The sequence below is a fragment of the Pelodiscus sinensis genome, chromosome 7 (genome assembly GCF_049634645.1).
Source record: "Pelodiscus sinensis isolate JC-2024 chromosome 7, ASM4963464v1, whole genome shotgun sequence".
NCBI lineage: Eukaryota > Metazoa > Chordata > Testudines > Trionychidae > Pelodiscus > Pelodiscus sinensis.
In genome coordinates, this window is record NC_134717.1 from 49,036,105 (window position 1) to 49,050,458 (window position 14,354).

At 41.6% G+C, this 14,354-nt stretch overlaps 1 protein-coding gene and 1 long non-coding RNA gene across 2 annotated transcripts in view; one reads left to right on the plus strand and one right to left on the minus strand.

Annotated features, from left to right (window-relative positions):
* Positions 1 to 14,354, plus strand: part of LOC112545553 (uncharacterized) — a 57,252-nt gene that overhangs the window by 10,993 nt on the left and 31,905 nt on the right. The gene's annotated exons all lie outside the window — the stretch shown is intronic.
* Positions 3,717 to 14,354, minus strand: part of PDE1A (phosphodiesterase 1A) — a 290,701-nt gene continuing 280,063 nt past the window's right edge. The window contains exons 14-15 of the mRNA XM_075933755.1: positions 9,541 to 9,660; positions 3,717 to 9,175 (exon numbers count right to left, since the gene is read on the minus strand). Of these exons, the coding sequence (XP_075789870.1) occupies positions 9,584 to 9,660 (77 nt within the window). The 3' untranslated portion in view covers positions 3,717 to 9,175; positions 9,541 to 9,583. The remainder of the gene's footprint in view (positions 9,176 to 9,540; positions 9,661 to 14,354) is intronic.

Here is a 14,354-nt window from a genome sequence, read left to right on the forward strand (position 1 = left end):
GGAAATTTTAAACTTTTTCTTGCTGAAATAAAACTGAAAAAAAAAATCAATTAGGGTTGAACAAAAAATTATGTTGGACCTGAAACTGACTTTTGGGGTTATAGTTTTTTTTGTTTTATTTAGGTTTTTTTGTACACTTTTTGTTTTGCATACATTTAGCTAATTTTTGTCAAAAACCATTATTTTAAAACAAACAAACAAAAAAGCAAAACATTTTGTTAAACTATAAGTCACAGCATCCAGCAGCCAGAGGCTTGGGGGCACCCAGAGTATAGGGCTGCATCTTGTTTAATACTCACCCATGGTGCTACTTTCATTTAATGTATCTAATTCAACCTGTGGAACTCCTTGCCAGAGGATGTTGTGAAGACCAGGACTTTAACAGGGTTCCAAAAAGAACTGGATACATTCATGGAGGCAAGGTCCATCAATACTTATTAGTCAGAATGGATAGGAATGATGTCCCTAGTCTTAGTTCGTCAGGGGCTGGAAATGGATTAAAGGCGAGGGATCACTTGATGATTCCCTGTTCTTTTCACTCCCTCTGGGGGCATTGGCAATGGCTACTGTTGGAGGACAGGATACTGGGCTAGATGGACCTTTGGTCTGACCCAGTATGTTCTGATTTTTTTTAATCAATTGTAATTTTGGGCTTCACATCATCTTCACAGTCCTGTTGCAGTCAATAAGCATGTGGCCTATGTAAGGATTTCAGAATAAGGCCCTAGATGATGATAAATTCACTTTACAATTATAGTCCAAACAAAAATTAAAAGTTTCTGTTCTTTTACTCCCAGCGAATCATAGGTTGAATTCAATTCTGCCTAGGGGGGTTGTGGAATCTCAGTCAATGGAGATATTTAAGAGCAGGTTAGACAGACACCTATCAGGGATGATCTAGACCAGTGCTTGGTCCTGCCGTGAGGGCAGGGGACTGGACTTGATGATCTCTCAAGGTCCCTTCCAGTTCTAGTTTTCTTTGATTCTATGATTCTGGTTAGTGCTTGTGCTGCACCCATCACTGTGGTATCTGAATATCTAATTTCAGATGCAATTTGACATTGGATTTGTTCTTAACAATGATTGGCACCATGGGGTTTAAAGGAATAAAATTACATCCTTTATACAAATATTTAAATAATATGTAGAATTCCAAAACAATTTTAAGAAATTGGGGTACGTCTACACTACAGCGCTAATTCGAACTAACTTAGTTCGAATTAGTTAATTCGAACTAAGCTAATTTGAACTAACGCGTCTAGACCTAAAAACTAGTTCGAATTAGCGTTTTGCTAATTCGAACTAGCATGTCCACATTAAGTGGACCCTGAACCGGGGTTAAGGATGGCCGGAAGCAGTGCCGGCAGGGCATCAGAGGAGGACTTAGAGCGTGGAGATGCTGTCTCAGGCTAGCCGAGGGCTGCGCTTAAAGGGTCCCAACCCCCACCCCGGACAGACAGTTCTCAGGGGTGCCCCGCTTGCAAAGCAGTCCTGGCTTGGAGTGCCCGGAGTACCCACACTGGGCACATCACAGCACTTGGCCATCAGCCTGGCTGCACTTGCCGCAGGCTGCCATCTGGGGAGAGGGGGCAATTGGGGGGCTGCAGGAGAGCTTCCACCCCCAGAAGCCTGCAGAGCCAGCCCAGTCCTCCCCATCGGGGGCTCGTACCCCATTCCTCCCTCACCTCCTTCCACTTACCCTTCCCTAGCCCCTTTTCTTGATGTACAAAATAAAGGACAATTGTGTTCAAAAATGGAATCTCTCTTTATTGAACAAAACTGGGGGAGACTGGGAAAAGGAGGTGGGAGAGGGGAAGAGAGAGGCTGGGAGAGGGGAGGGCAACTACAATGATCAGGGGTTGGGAACAGGTCCCATATGAAGAGAGGCTAAAGAGACTGGGACTTTTCAGCTTAGAAAAGAGGAGACGGAGGGGGGACAGGATAGAGGTTTCTAAAAGCAGGAGTTGGGTGGAGAGGGTGCATACAGAAAAGTTCTTCATTAGTTCCCATAATAGAAGGACTAGAGGACACCAAAGGAAAGGAATGGGTAGCAGGCTTCAAACTAGTACCAGAAAGTTGTTCTTCACAAAGCAAAGAGTCAACCTGTGGAACTCCTTGCTGCAGGAGGCTGTGAAGGCTACAACTAGAACAGAGTTTAAAGGGACGTGAGATCATGTGATGGAGGTTGGGTCCATGGAGTGGTATTAGCCAGGGGGTAGGAGTGGTGTCCCTGCCCAAGGTTTGTGGAAGGCTGGAGAGGGATGGCACGAGACAAATGGCTTGGTCACTGTCTTCGGTCCATCCCCTCCAGGGTCCCTAGGGTTGGCCACTGTCGGCAGACAGGCTACTGGGCTAGATGGACCTTTGGTCTGACCCAGTACGGCCATTGTAAGCTCAGGGCTCAGGGTCGGGGGTCTCAGTGGACCACCTTGATTTTCATGCACACCTGCTCCTGGGTGGCCAGGCTGGCAGCTCTCCTGCCCTAGCTGGCCACTTTCCTGTGCCTAGTGCGGAGACCGTGGACAAGGTCCACGATGTCCGCACTAGCCCAGGCGGGTGCCCACCTCTTGCGGTCCTGGGCAAGCTCCCGGGAGCCGCCAGCCTGGTCCCGGGAAGAGGGGGAGGGCTGGGGGGCATCGGGTGGGTGGCTCGATCCGTGCCAGGTGCAGGGTCTGCTGGCTGGGTGCTGGCAGGCTTGCACCTGGCACGGGCACCGTACCCAGCCCGTGCCCCTTTAAGGGCTCCGGGGCCGGGAGGGGGGCAGACAAGTTTCCCTGGTGTTGGCCAGAGTGGCCACCAGGGAAAGCTGGGGAGGGCTAGCCTTCCACTAGTTCGAATTAAGGGGCTACACAGCCCTTAATTCGAACTAGTAAGTTCGAACTAGGCTTAATCCTCATGGAATGAGGATTACCTAGTTCGAACTAAGCGCTCCGTTAGTTCGAATTAAGTTCGAACTAACGGAGCGCTAGTGTAGCATCTATGAAAGTTAGTTCGAACTAACTTTGTAGTGTAGACATACCCTTGTTTACCAAAAAATAAGCTGTCACAAAGCAGTATAATGGGCATCAAGAGCACAAGTGGTATTTAAAAGACAATAATAGCTTCATCTTCACCTCATGTTTTCTAGCATCTTCATGGTTTTTTTCAATTTTGCCAGCCTTTATGCATCACTTTAATAATTAACTAGTTAATTACATCACTTGAGGAAATGACAGGTTGTTATGAACTAAAATATGAGCCATTTGAGTTCTGTTGGAGGGCTGTAATGTTGGCCAACCTCTTCAGTTTCATTGGCCTCCACATTGGAATAAAGTTACTATAACCAAAGTAGCTGCATGATAAAAAACAGAACTTTTTGCAGGGATGTTCAGCTTAAAATGACTAAGATGCTGGACCTGCAATGATTGACATACATATTTATGAACATAACTAGTTTGATTGACCTCAGTAGGACTACTGAAAAGTGTAAGATTTTTAAAGTATCAGAGGCTAAGTTATTCCAGCTCTTCATTCATACCAGACTCATCACATTTGGGTATGGGGAAAAAGTGTTGTTTGGAGCCCTGTTAAATAATGAGCAGGAAAGTTAATCAAATCCTAGAGAAATGAAATGTCTCAAATATTTTTCCATAATACAGTTTGGACAAAGCATTTATGTGTTTTTAAAATGTTTTCAATTAAAAAAAAATTTAAAAGAACTAAACTCCATCAGAGGCCAATATTTGGATTATCTTTATTTTCCAGGATCTGATTTTCAAATGCCAAGGAGAGTTCAACGTCAGTGGGGGTTGGGTGCTTAAATCCTTTCAGTGCCTTTGTAAAACACGACAAATTGATTTTTGCCCTGAGCTAAATCATTGCAAATCCAAATCTTGACTTACCCTTTTGATACCACTGGAATTTCACAGGATTTACACTCATAAAAGTGAAAACAGTTTTTGGATTTACACATGTTCATAGGTTCAATCTATTAATATTATTTAAATAATAAATGGCATGTAACCTCTAAGGATTTGCAGAAAAAGATAGGACACTTGTGTACTGCAATATTACCTGAAACTTGCAATGAAAGAACATGTGTTTTGCTTTAATTCTCTCTTGCTGTCACTGGTTATCAACATACATCAGTATAAAATACATGATTAAAAATCTGTTGTTATACCCTTACCACTGAGATCTTGAATACCATTGTTAATATTTCTACAGTGAATTGCATGGAATGTACAGACTTACGAAAAGACATAAATCCTGCCCTGTGGAGCTCACAATCTAACATAGGCATAGTCCAGACAAAGAATGAGGAATGTGACGCAACAGAAAAAAATCGAATGATTTTATTTACCTTTGCGTGTAAATTTCAATATAAGACTGTCCATTGATTTCAATGGGGCTATGTCTACACTGCTGGGTTTTCTGCGTACCTTTTCCGGATTCATTTTTCAGAAGAGGCTTTTCCGACATTTGACCCGTCTACACTGGGCCAAATGTTGGAAAAACCTCCTCTTTTGGGAGAGCCCTTATTCCTCATAAAATGAGGAATTCAGGGCTTCCAAAAAAGTGCGTCTGCTTTTCCAAAAAAAAATTTGGAAGAGCAGATGTTCTCTGGACGCAGTGGAGTTTTTCCAGGATACATCCAGTATCCTGGAAAAAATCTCCGTAGTGTAGACATAGCCTGGGTGTTGGATCAGAACCAGATATCCTTGATCTATAGTCTGTTGCAGTCACTATGAACTGACTTCAGTATGCTTTGAATTAAGCCCTTTGTTCCAGATGTGGGTCCAATCTTAGGAACTCAAAAAGCCTAATTGACTCCGATGGGACCAATCACACATACCACAGTTTGCAAGATCCCATGTTTGCTGGTTATTTTTTTCCTTAATGTAAGATTTTAGGAGGACAAGCCAATCTAAGCATAAAGGTTAACAGTGGCAGGCCAGCTTTAAAAAGGGTTAAATTCAATATAGACTTGAGAAGGAAAGCAACATTGTTTGTCAAGCCGGAGGTGGCATGAAAAAAAGATCAGATTCACAAAAGGGAGAAGGATTTGGTAAAAACCATTTATGCGGAGTCATTTTTTCCAGAGACAATCCATATGCAAATGATCAAACATGCTTCAATAAAAAAAACTTGTATTGACACTCAAATGTTTCACAATCTTTGCCCTCAAATATGATTTATTTAGCAATATTATCATAGGAAATATGGACACAAACAGCAGAATTAAAACACAAGTTTTGTAGGTTGAGAATTAAATAAAAATACTGTCTAAATCATAATCCATAACTATATTACAGAATATACTTATCAGATAACTCAAGATTAATAAAATGCAAAATGAAACTTTTGAGGTCCTTGCCTATGGCTTCTCACTGTACTTTATCAGGAATTTTTATAAGACAGTGGTCCCCAACCTTTTCTCTGCTGAAGCACACCTTCATATCTTTATTTATTTTGAGACATATCACCATATTGTTTTCAAATGGACTCACCCTCTTATCACCTCAGTTTAAGCAGTGTACCACCCTTGCCACTCACAGAATGTACAATAAGGTTAACAATGTTAAAATTTAACATAATTAAGTACATTGCACAGACTGTGATAAGTAATTTCAGCTGACTCATATTCAGCCCACAAGACCTCAGTTCTGCTCCATTCCCACCCAGAGCCCATCAATGCTGTCCCCTTTATTTTATCTTCCCCATCACAACATTTCTTCCCCCAGCACCTGCACACCCTAATTCAGCCTCCACACCCCACCTGTTTATCCTGGGATTGTTCCCTCTTCCAAACCTGGAGCAGCATTCCCACTCCACTTACAGACTAGGGATGGTGACTCCAGGGTCTCTGCCCCCATCCCTGGCCAGCAGCTTTGGGAGTGAGGGGGTAGACAGAGGAGCCAATCCATTGCTCACAGAAGGGGAGGGAGATTCAGTTTTGATTGGTTCCTCTGCCTCTGGAGGTGGCAGGGCTGTGAGGCAAAAGGCCAATCAGATGATGCCTCTTTCACTTTCTTTCCATAGCCACTCTGCAGGAGTCAAATTTACTATTATAATATTTAGAGAGGCCTCATTCCAGAGAGCAAAAATACAGCATGAGATTCAGCTCTGACATTAATTAAAATAAAAGGGAAAGGTGGTTTATTTTAATTCTTACATGGAGAATAATTCTGTGGCAGACCTGTTCAGGCCTTACAGCACACCAGCTGAGGCAGATGCATACTCAATCCCCATTTTTTATGGCCCTATGCAATATTGTGTTTAGTGTGCCCTCGAATATGTAAGAGGAAAATTCATCTTCTTACAGAGACCTCATCGCAAAGTATATATACCATTGAGATCCATATTATGTTATATTTTGAAGACTCAAATAAGTGGTGCACACATCTCAGGTTGATTCTTCCCACTGAGATAAATTTTACCCTCTATAGAGAACTCAATATGAAACAAAAATACAATTTTACTGAAAAAAAAAAAGAAAATTAAATAGAAGGCATTCTTGAGAAAATGGAGTAGCCTCCTTCACTATTTCAATGAAGTCCATCACAGTGCTCAAATATGTAATACAAAATGACAAGTCAAGTCATTACACCCAAGATATATTTGCACATTAACGATCAATCCTGAAAAGTGCCGGGTACCTCCTTTGAGGTGTGTAGCTTCCCTAACTCCCAGCCAGCAAGCAGAGTGTGCACAGTATGAGTGGAGTGTGCTGAACACCTCACATAAGGCATATAGTTTTAGTAGCTGGAGTGAATTCTACATGTTCAGGAAGAAAAGAATGCTGTGTGTAAAACACTACTGGAAATAGATATGGCCCAGAAGTCAAGTTCAATTCTGAAAAAAGGCAAAAGTTGAAATGTGGGGAGGGTGTTAAGATTTGTGAGCATTTGTGCAAGCTTTTAGCCTTCGTGAACAACATGTTTGGTAAACAGTTGCTCATAGCACAAAGATTTCATTGCCTTCATTTGCAAAGATGCCAAGCACTAGCAGTTCCTATCAATTTCAGTGTGAGCTGCAGATGCTAGGCACATCTGAGAAATCTGACCCCATGTTTTTCCAGAGGGCACCATCCTGAAATTCTTACTCCAATCATCCACTGATTTTGAAGGAAGCTTTGCAACCTAGCTGGCTGAGAGTTTGCAAACTGACGAAACTGTGTTTTCTGCTGGCATAATGGCTCTAAGGAACCATCAGATTATTTATAGAAGGGGGGCAAAGACCATTCAATAAAAGAATAAAAAGGGACAGTTGAGCGACCAAGTAACTAATGATTTGCCCAAACACTAGCAGATATAAATCCTTAGCTCAGGAAAAAAAGTATCAGGTTATGATGCACATGATACAATTTCATTTGAACATTTTCATTTGTTATCTGCACTGTACAGAAAATCCATGCTAAATACAAGCTCTGGACCAGATTCACAAAACATTTTAAATGCACTTTTTACACCTTCTATGCACAAATACTTCTTAAATTAGATCTATGCATACTAAATATGCATATTGAATATATGGCTTATATGTTGAATGACATGAGTTCCACTTTTTGGTAGTCCTTTAGTCCCAGTGCAAAGTTCTTGCATTATACCCAGTTCAATTACGGTTGCTCAGTTGTGTACAGGCCAGAAAAGAGGCAAAGTCAACAAATACAGACATGTAAGTGTGAATCAACATAAATGTGGCTATTACGTTAGTCCTTATTCAACTGGTGTGAAATTCACTCATGCCAAGGTCCAATATGAGGCCTGTTCTCCACTTTAGTCCTACCTACTGCCCCAAAATAGATACCAAACAGGTCTTATTCTGCACATCTAGAATGGTGTGAATTTCATACCCACTGAATACTATTGTGAAAGGGGCTAGTGGCTGCCTGTGAATGGTTGTTTGTTTTGAGGTCATCATCCAAAGGCATGTTAACAGAATATTGTAAGTTTAGTGGCCTATGCCGCCTGGTTAGAGTATAATGCAACCCAGAGGGCAATGGAGAGCTACAGGGTTTCCCTTTAGATTCCATATGCCGGGGCGAGTGGTTAGTTGCAGGCTGTGTGAGTCTGAGCGAGCGAGCCAGAAGAAATCATGAGTGACTTTGGAAGGAAGCTGAGACAGGAAAGGTTCCTCGCCTTGGGGACTGTACTGGCTGGAAAGGCTCATCTGGGAGTTTCTGAACATGGAAACTAACTGCTTGATTGCTGTAGGTTCCTACTGAGGTTTGGGATTATGTGAATATTTCTGTAACTAAACAGATTGCAGCATGGATTATCCTGACTCTATATCGATGAGTTTTCATGTGCACAGAACCACCCCACAAGGCCCCAAATTTCGCCTTCCAGCAAAAGGGCAACAATTCCATCTGCAAACTATTTATACATGATTTTGCTTAAATGAAGCTAATTTGTCATGCGAACATTCTTGTATCTGTTTCCTCTGCTCTGATGTTGAACCATATACACCTAATTCCAATGCAGGTGAGACTCCATTGTCAAGGTCATACTGAATGCCATAGGCCATTGTGATCTTAATATTGACAGTTATTTTACAAGTGTTTAACAAATATTTCAAAGGTCATGTTCAGGAAACACCAGGTTTTCTCCAAATTGCAGCCACAGCCTCAGGGTACATTGATTGTCGATCTGGGCAGCATGGGACAATACTAATATTTCTCTGTACAGTCCACATTCTAATTTGTTTCCAGACATCTTAAGAAATCTGACAAGTGGGACTTAAATGTCATTATGCAGTGTAGATGCATAAACAATTCCCTGTGACAGCTTCATTTTGGCTTTCCATTGCCGTCAGACGTAGATCAAGATTGCCAGCAATTTTATAGCAAACCAGTGCAAATGATACGTGCCTCGTATTTATACATATATCTCATGCTCATTTGGAAACATCTGGTTTCAGTGATGCAAATAAAATGAAGTCCAAGTTTTGTCTGAAAAAGTACTCTGGCTAGGTTTAAGAAGGCAAAATAGAAGAGGAAATAAAACAGTTGCAAATACATCCAAAACCTTGAGAACTAAGTGCCTTGAGTTACCAGCTCAGGGTTTCATGATTTTACTATCATTATTTTGCCCAATGGTTGTCCATAAAAACGGCATGGTCCTAGACCAGGTAGATAGAGATAACAGCCTCGGAAAAAGCTGAATTAGGAACTCGTAGTGCTGTTCTGTTTTTCCTGTTAACAATTAAAATGAAAATACACGATGTGACATGCGCTATACCGTGAAATTTCAAGTATTTAAAATTGTGACAATGATATATTTTAGGTAAGATTATTTAGCCTGGAAGAGAGAATAATTCAAAGAAACTTAAGATACTGTTTTAATCATTCCCTCCCTCTTCTTGCACTGTCCCACTTATTAGGAAGCCAATGTAGAGCCAACTGTCCCCCAAATTTATTTATCCCCCCACAAGCAACAGAACTATTTCTAAGGCTTTTTAAAAATTCAGTGGACATAATTTTTCTAATGCTACAAATAAACTGATTTCCCCCTGCAATGCTTACAACCAAAACTGACATGGTAAAAATGGTAAAATTACCTCTCACAATTAAAATGTCAGAAGCTTCTAAGTAGTAGCAAGTCTAGTTGCGTATCACAGCATGTTTTTGTTCAGTGACTTTTACTATATCTTCTGATTTTTGACAGAGTTTAGGCTCACCTGAAAAACACACAAATGCAAATGGGAATGTGCCTTAAAATATTAATCAAACCAACAGAATCTGCTTGAATTGTCATTCATAATATGAACCTGTCTTGTGGAAAACATATTGCAGTATGACATCTGATTAGGACTTTTTTCCTTCTTTTTCCAAGTTGCCTATCTTATACTCACTCACACTTCAAACACAACTTCCTTTTCAGAGTGAATATATGGGATTGAGTTTAATAATTTGCATTTACTAATGTGAAAAGACACAGAATGAAAGCATTGGCTCATCAGAATATTAATTAAAACTACAAAGCAATTTTAATGAGACTGTTATTAATGAAATCTTATAATAATTTTAAATATATTCTTTGTACAAATTTCAACTGCTCCTTAGAGAGAATTCACCCCTGTGAAGATGAGTACTTAAATCCTTTTTAGGAGTGAGTTTCACCTGGAGAAGAAACAATATTGCATTCAAAGCCAAATAAGACTTCCATTTGGTCAATCTGCTAACTGAAACAATACCATGTGACTTATGTATTCATTCAAAACCAAGCAGCACAGCTTGAATTTCAGCTGACGAATAGTCAAAATTGACATATTTAGATTACAGAATTTATTTGTGAATATTTTTGAATATAGAAAATTATAAACTGTGGCCTGTTTGAAACTCCAGAGGGAGGTGAAATATGCCAAATACATTTAATATAAATTAGCTGCTCAGTTCTAAGCAATTAAAAGCATATTGTGATCAGTGATTTGCACCAATAAAACCTACAGATAGTTTGCAGATTGTGGAGGGAGAACAGCAAGGAAAAACCTAGAAGGGCAGGGAAGTAGAGGAAAAAAAGATGGAGAACTGAAGAAAGACAGAGGAAGGTGTTTGAAAGAGAATAGCTTAGAAGTGGGAAGAAAGAAAAGGAAGAGGAATTTAGCTTGAAAACAGACTGGTTAGTAGAGAAGAGTCAAAGGATGAGTGCAGCAAAGAGGGAAGGAGGAGGAGGAGACAGAAGAGGAAGAAAAGCATTATATTCACTAGGGGCAAATACTTAGTACCACTGAGACAGTGGGAATTTTGCAATGTACATCAGTGGGGCCAGGATTTCACCCCCGCTTTCAGACCCTTGCAGTTTTTTGGATATATCTGAATACCATGCTCTATTGTTTGGAAAGTTAAGTCAGCCCCTGTCTCAAGTTGCTCTTTGTCTGTCTTCTTTTCTAAACGTGTCTCTGGAAGATGAAAATTCCATTTTGCAAACAATTTCAAGATTTCCACATCTGTGTCTCTTTTAAACTGAGAATTTCAATATGATGTAAAATTCTGAAAAGAAATGTTCATTTTGGGTCACACTATTTCCTCGTTGATTTCAACTTTTTATATTTTGTAATGAAAATTTTCAAAACCAAATACATTTTGGAACAAAAATTGAAATGTTTGTTTCCACAATCTCTGAATAGGCTATTCAGACATTGTTGGGCCTTTTTTTCCCCCTCCATTTTCCCTTCAAAGTTAAATTCCAGCAAAGTTGGCCTGGTTTTATGAAGTTTTTTGTTTTTGATGGAACTGCATATTCCAAAAGAATCGAGTCGAGATTTCCCTGAGCAGTATTTTGATCAATCACTCAGTTGCTTTGATCTTACTTTATTCTTTATCTATAGCAGTGGTCACCAACCAGTAGATCGTGATCTACTGGTAGATCTTGGAGCCTCTGATAGGTGATCTTGACTGGTTTGGCCAAGAGGCTATCAAATGCTGGCACTTCAGCTGCCCTTCCCCCCACTGCTGTACGCCTCCTGCCCTTTGCCTTGGAGCTGCCCTTCCTTCCCCCCCATCCCCTGTCCCCTGCTTGCTGGGTGGGGCAGGGAAGGAAGAGAAGGGGTTGCTAATGTCAGGGTACCCCTCTCCCATCATGTATTCTATCTCTACAACAGGACTTGGGAGGGAGCTTGCCGGCTACTTTTGGGGGTGGTGCGGGGCCTGGGCAGGGATGATCCCTCCTTAGCCCCACTGCACCACCTGTGGTAAGCAATGTCCAGCTTCTTCCTGAACCCCAGCCCCAGTCATAAACCCCCTCCTGAACCACAAGCCCCTGCTCTAGCCCTGAGGCCCCCCCAATCCAAACTCCCTTACAGAACCTGTACCCTGAACCCCCTCCTGCCCCCAACTCCCTGCCCCAGGCTCAGCTCAGAGCCTCTTCACACTCCCAATCCCTTAACCCAAGACCAGAGCCTGCACCCCAACCCTCTGCCCCATACTAGTAAAAGGGTGGAAGGCTGGGGGAGTGAGGGAGGCTGGAGTGAGCAGGGGTGGAGCCTCAAAGAAGGGGCACAAAGGAAGTGGGGTAAGGGTATTTGGGTTTGAGGTAGATCCTGGATTGCACTTAAATTCAAAAAAGTGAACTAGTGCTTATAAAGGTTAGGGATCACTGATCTATAGCGGTATATGTTTTCTAACTGCCATTTAAGGGCCAGGGCCTGGATTTAGCATTGTCTTGCACCTTGTCTAACCACTCACATCAGCATCAAAGTGGATTAAAATACTACCAAATCAAGACCATTAGTATTTTATACCCCTTTGCACTGATGTAAATAATGAACACTTGATGCAGGGCAAGTCTGACATGGGATCCAGGAATCTGCCATGTCTCCTTTGAAACTAATACAGCAAAGAGTGATCAATTGATGTCAGCTGAGCCAATGTAAATTACTTTCCCACATTGCTAATGTTGATTTTCCTAATATGCTATTATATATTTGTGTTACAGGATGCTTTGAGCAATCAGTTGGCATTGCCTGTGCATGATTTCTATTACAGGTAGTTACTGATTAGACCTCTATTGTCACGGAGATTGATGCTACAATCATTTGGTTTCTCAAACGTTGGTATTTCTTGCCACATTGAGAGTATGTTGTTTCTCAGGGGGAGTTTTCTTGGAAAGGTTTGATGGTCAGGTCTGCATGAATGCCAGCCTACCCAAGAATCAGGTTTTGTTAATGAATTAGGAGTACCTGCAAGAGTTAAATCTAAGAATTGGTGCCAGAACAGCAGTTCCCAAGTTTGGATTCCTCTTAGCAGATATATGTTTCAAGGACCATTCCCCCTCTCTATTTGCAAGCATGTTGACCACCTTGCCTTGCGTTTATAATCCTTTCACATCTTTGCAGCAAGTACAGTGGTTGCTTACTCATTACCATTAGGGAATTATGTACTTTTAGTTGTCTTTTCATAGGCTATGTCTACACTGGCATGATCTTGTGCAAAAACTCTTTAGCACAAGAATTCTTGCGTTAAAGTAGTTGTGCAAGAGAGCATCTACACTGTGCTTTTGCACAGAGATGTGCTTTTGTGCAAGAGCATCCATGGCAGTGTAGATGCTCTCTTGTGCAAGAAAGCTCTGATGGCCATTTTAACTATAGGGCTTTCTTGTGCAAGAAATTCATGTTGCCTGTCTACACTGGCCTCTTGTACAAGAACAGTTGCGCAAAAGGGCTTATTCCTGAGCAGGAGCATCATAGTTCTTGTGCAAGAAGCCCTGATTTCATACAGTAGAACGTCAGTTTACTTGCGCAAGAACACACAGCCAGTGTAGACAGGCAGCAAGTTTATGCGCAAGAGCAGCTGCTTTGGCGCAAGATTGCGCCAGTGTAGACACAGCCATACTGTCTCCCTTTGCTCTTCATTTACTCTCCCCTCACATCTGTGCTGTTCTTCTGAGGCTAAAACAAGAAGCAGCAGCTAATACCTCATGACAAGTCATCTCTCCACAGAGCACCAGCAAGTATTCTATAGACCACTGTTTGGAAACCACTGGCAAGGGAACTGGGATTTGGTGGCTAGATACCACGGTGATGGGCAACACATTCAACATGCAGACAGATAGATGTTCAAGTATGTGCAAAAATGTCTGAGATATTGAGAGATGTTTTTTTGAGCAACTAACTCTGGGTTGGATCACAAGCCTGTTTGCACATGCCAGAAAGGGAAAGAGCTGTAATCACACAGGGGAGATAGGTCCTTCCTGCTAGCACACACACACACACACACGATAATGGTAATGCAACTTCTTGTGATCCCAAAAGTGCAAAGGGAGCACTAGAGTGGTGCACATCCATCCAACCCGAGTATATCTGTGTGGGTTGGGGCATAGCCAGGGTCACGCTTCTCAGATAGTGGCTTAAAGCCCATCACAGTAGAGAAGGGATATTCCTTTTATATAGGGGTCCCAAGAGCCATTGTGGAGTTTGCCCCCTTCAGCTTTCTGGAGGCATTACATCTTCTTTTGATAAACAAGTATAACAAGGTACCTGGCGATCACCAGTCTACTGTATTCTCTACCTTCTCCTCTCCATAACACACCACTGATTTTAAGAGCCAACACTTACCCCATATTCTAGGACACCAAGGCTACATATATGAGACACTCTTTGCTCGAATAAACAGAAGCTAGCTAGCCAACCCAAAATAGGCCAGTTTACACCAGAACACAAGCTTTTATTTAATCCTGTCCCCCAACATAAAAGATCCCTAATATCTAAAATACATTACATTATTCACTTTACAGAGGCGAGATGTCTTTGCACAATTTGTGGCAGTGTAGTCAGATGAAACCCATGCCCAAGTATTCAGGCAGAGCTTAATTTTTTTTTCTTAACTTTGCTCTGAAGCGTAATAGGCTGAAGTACAACGGTACAACTGAATCTGT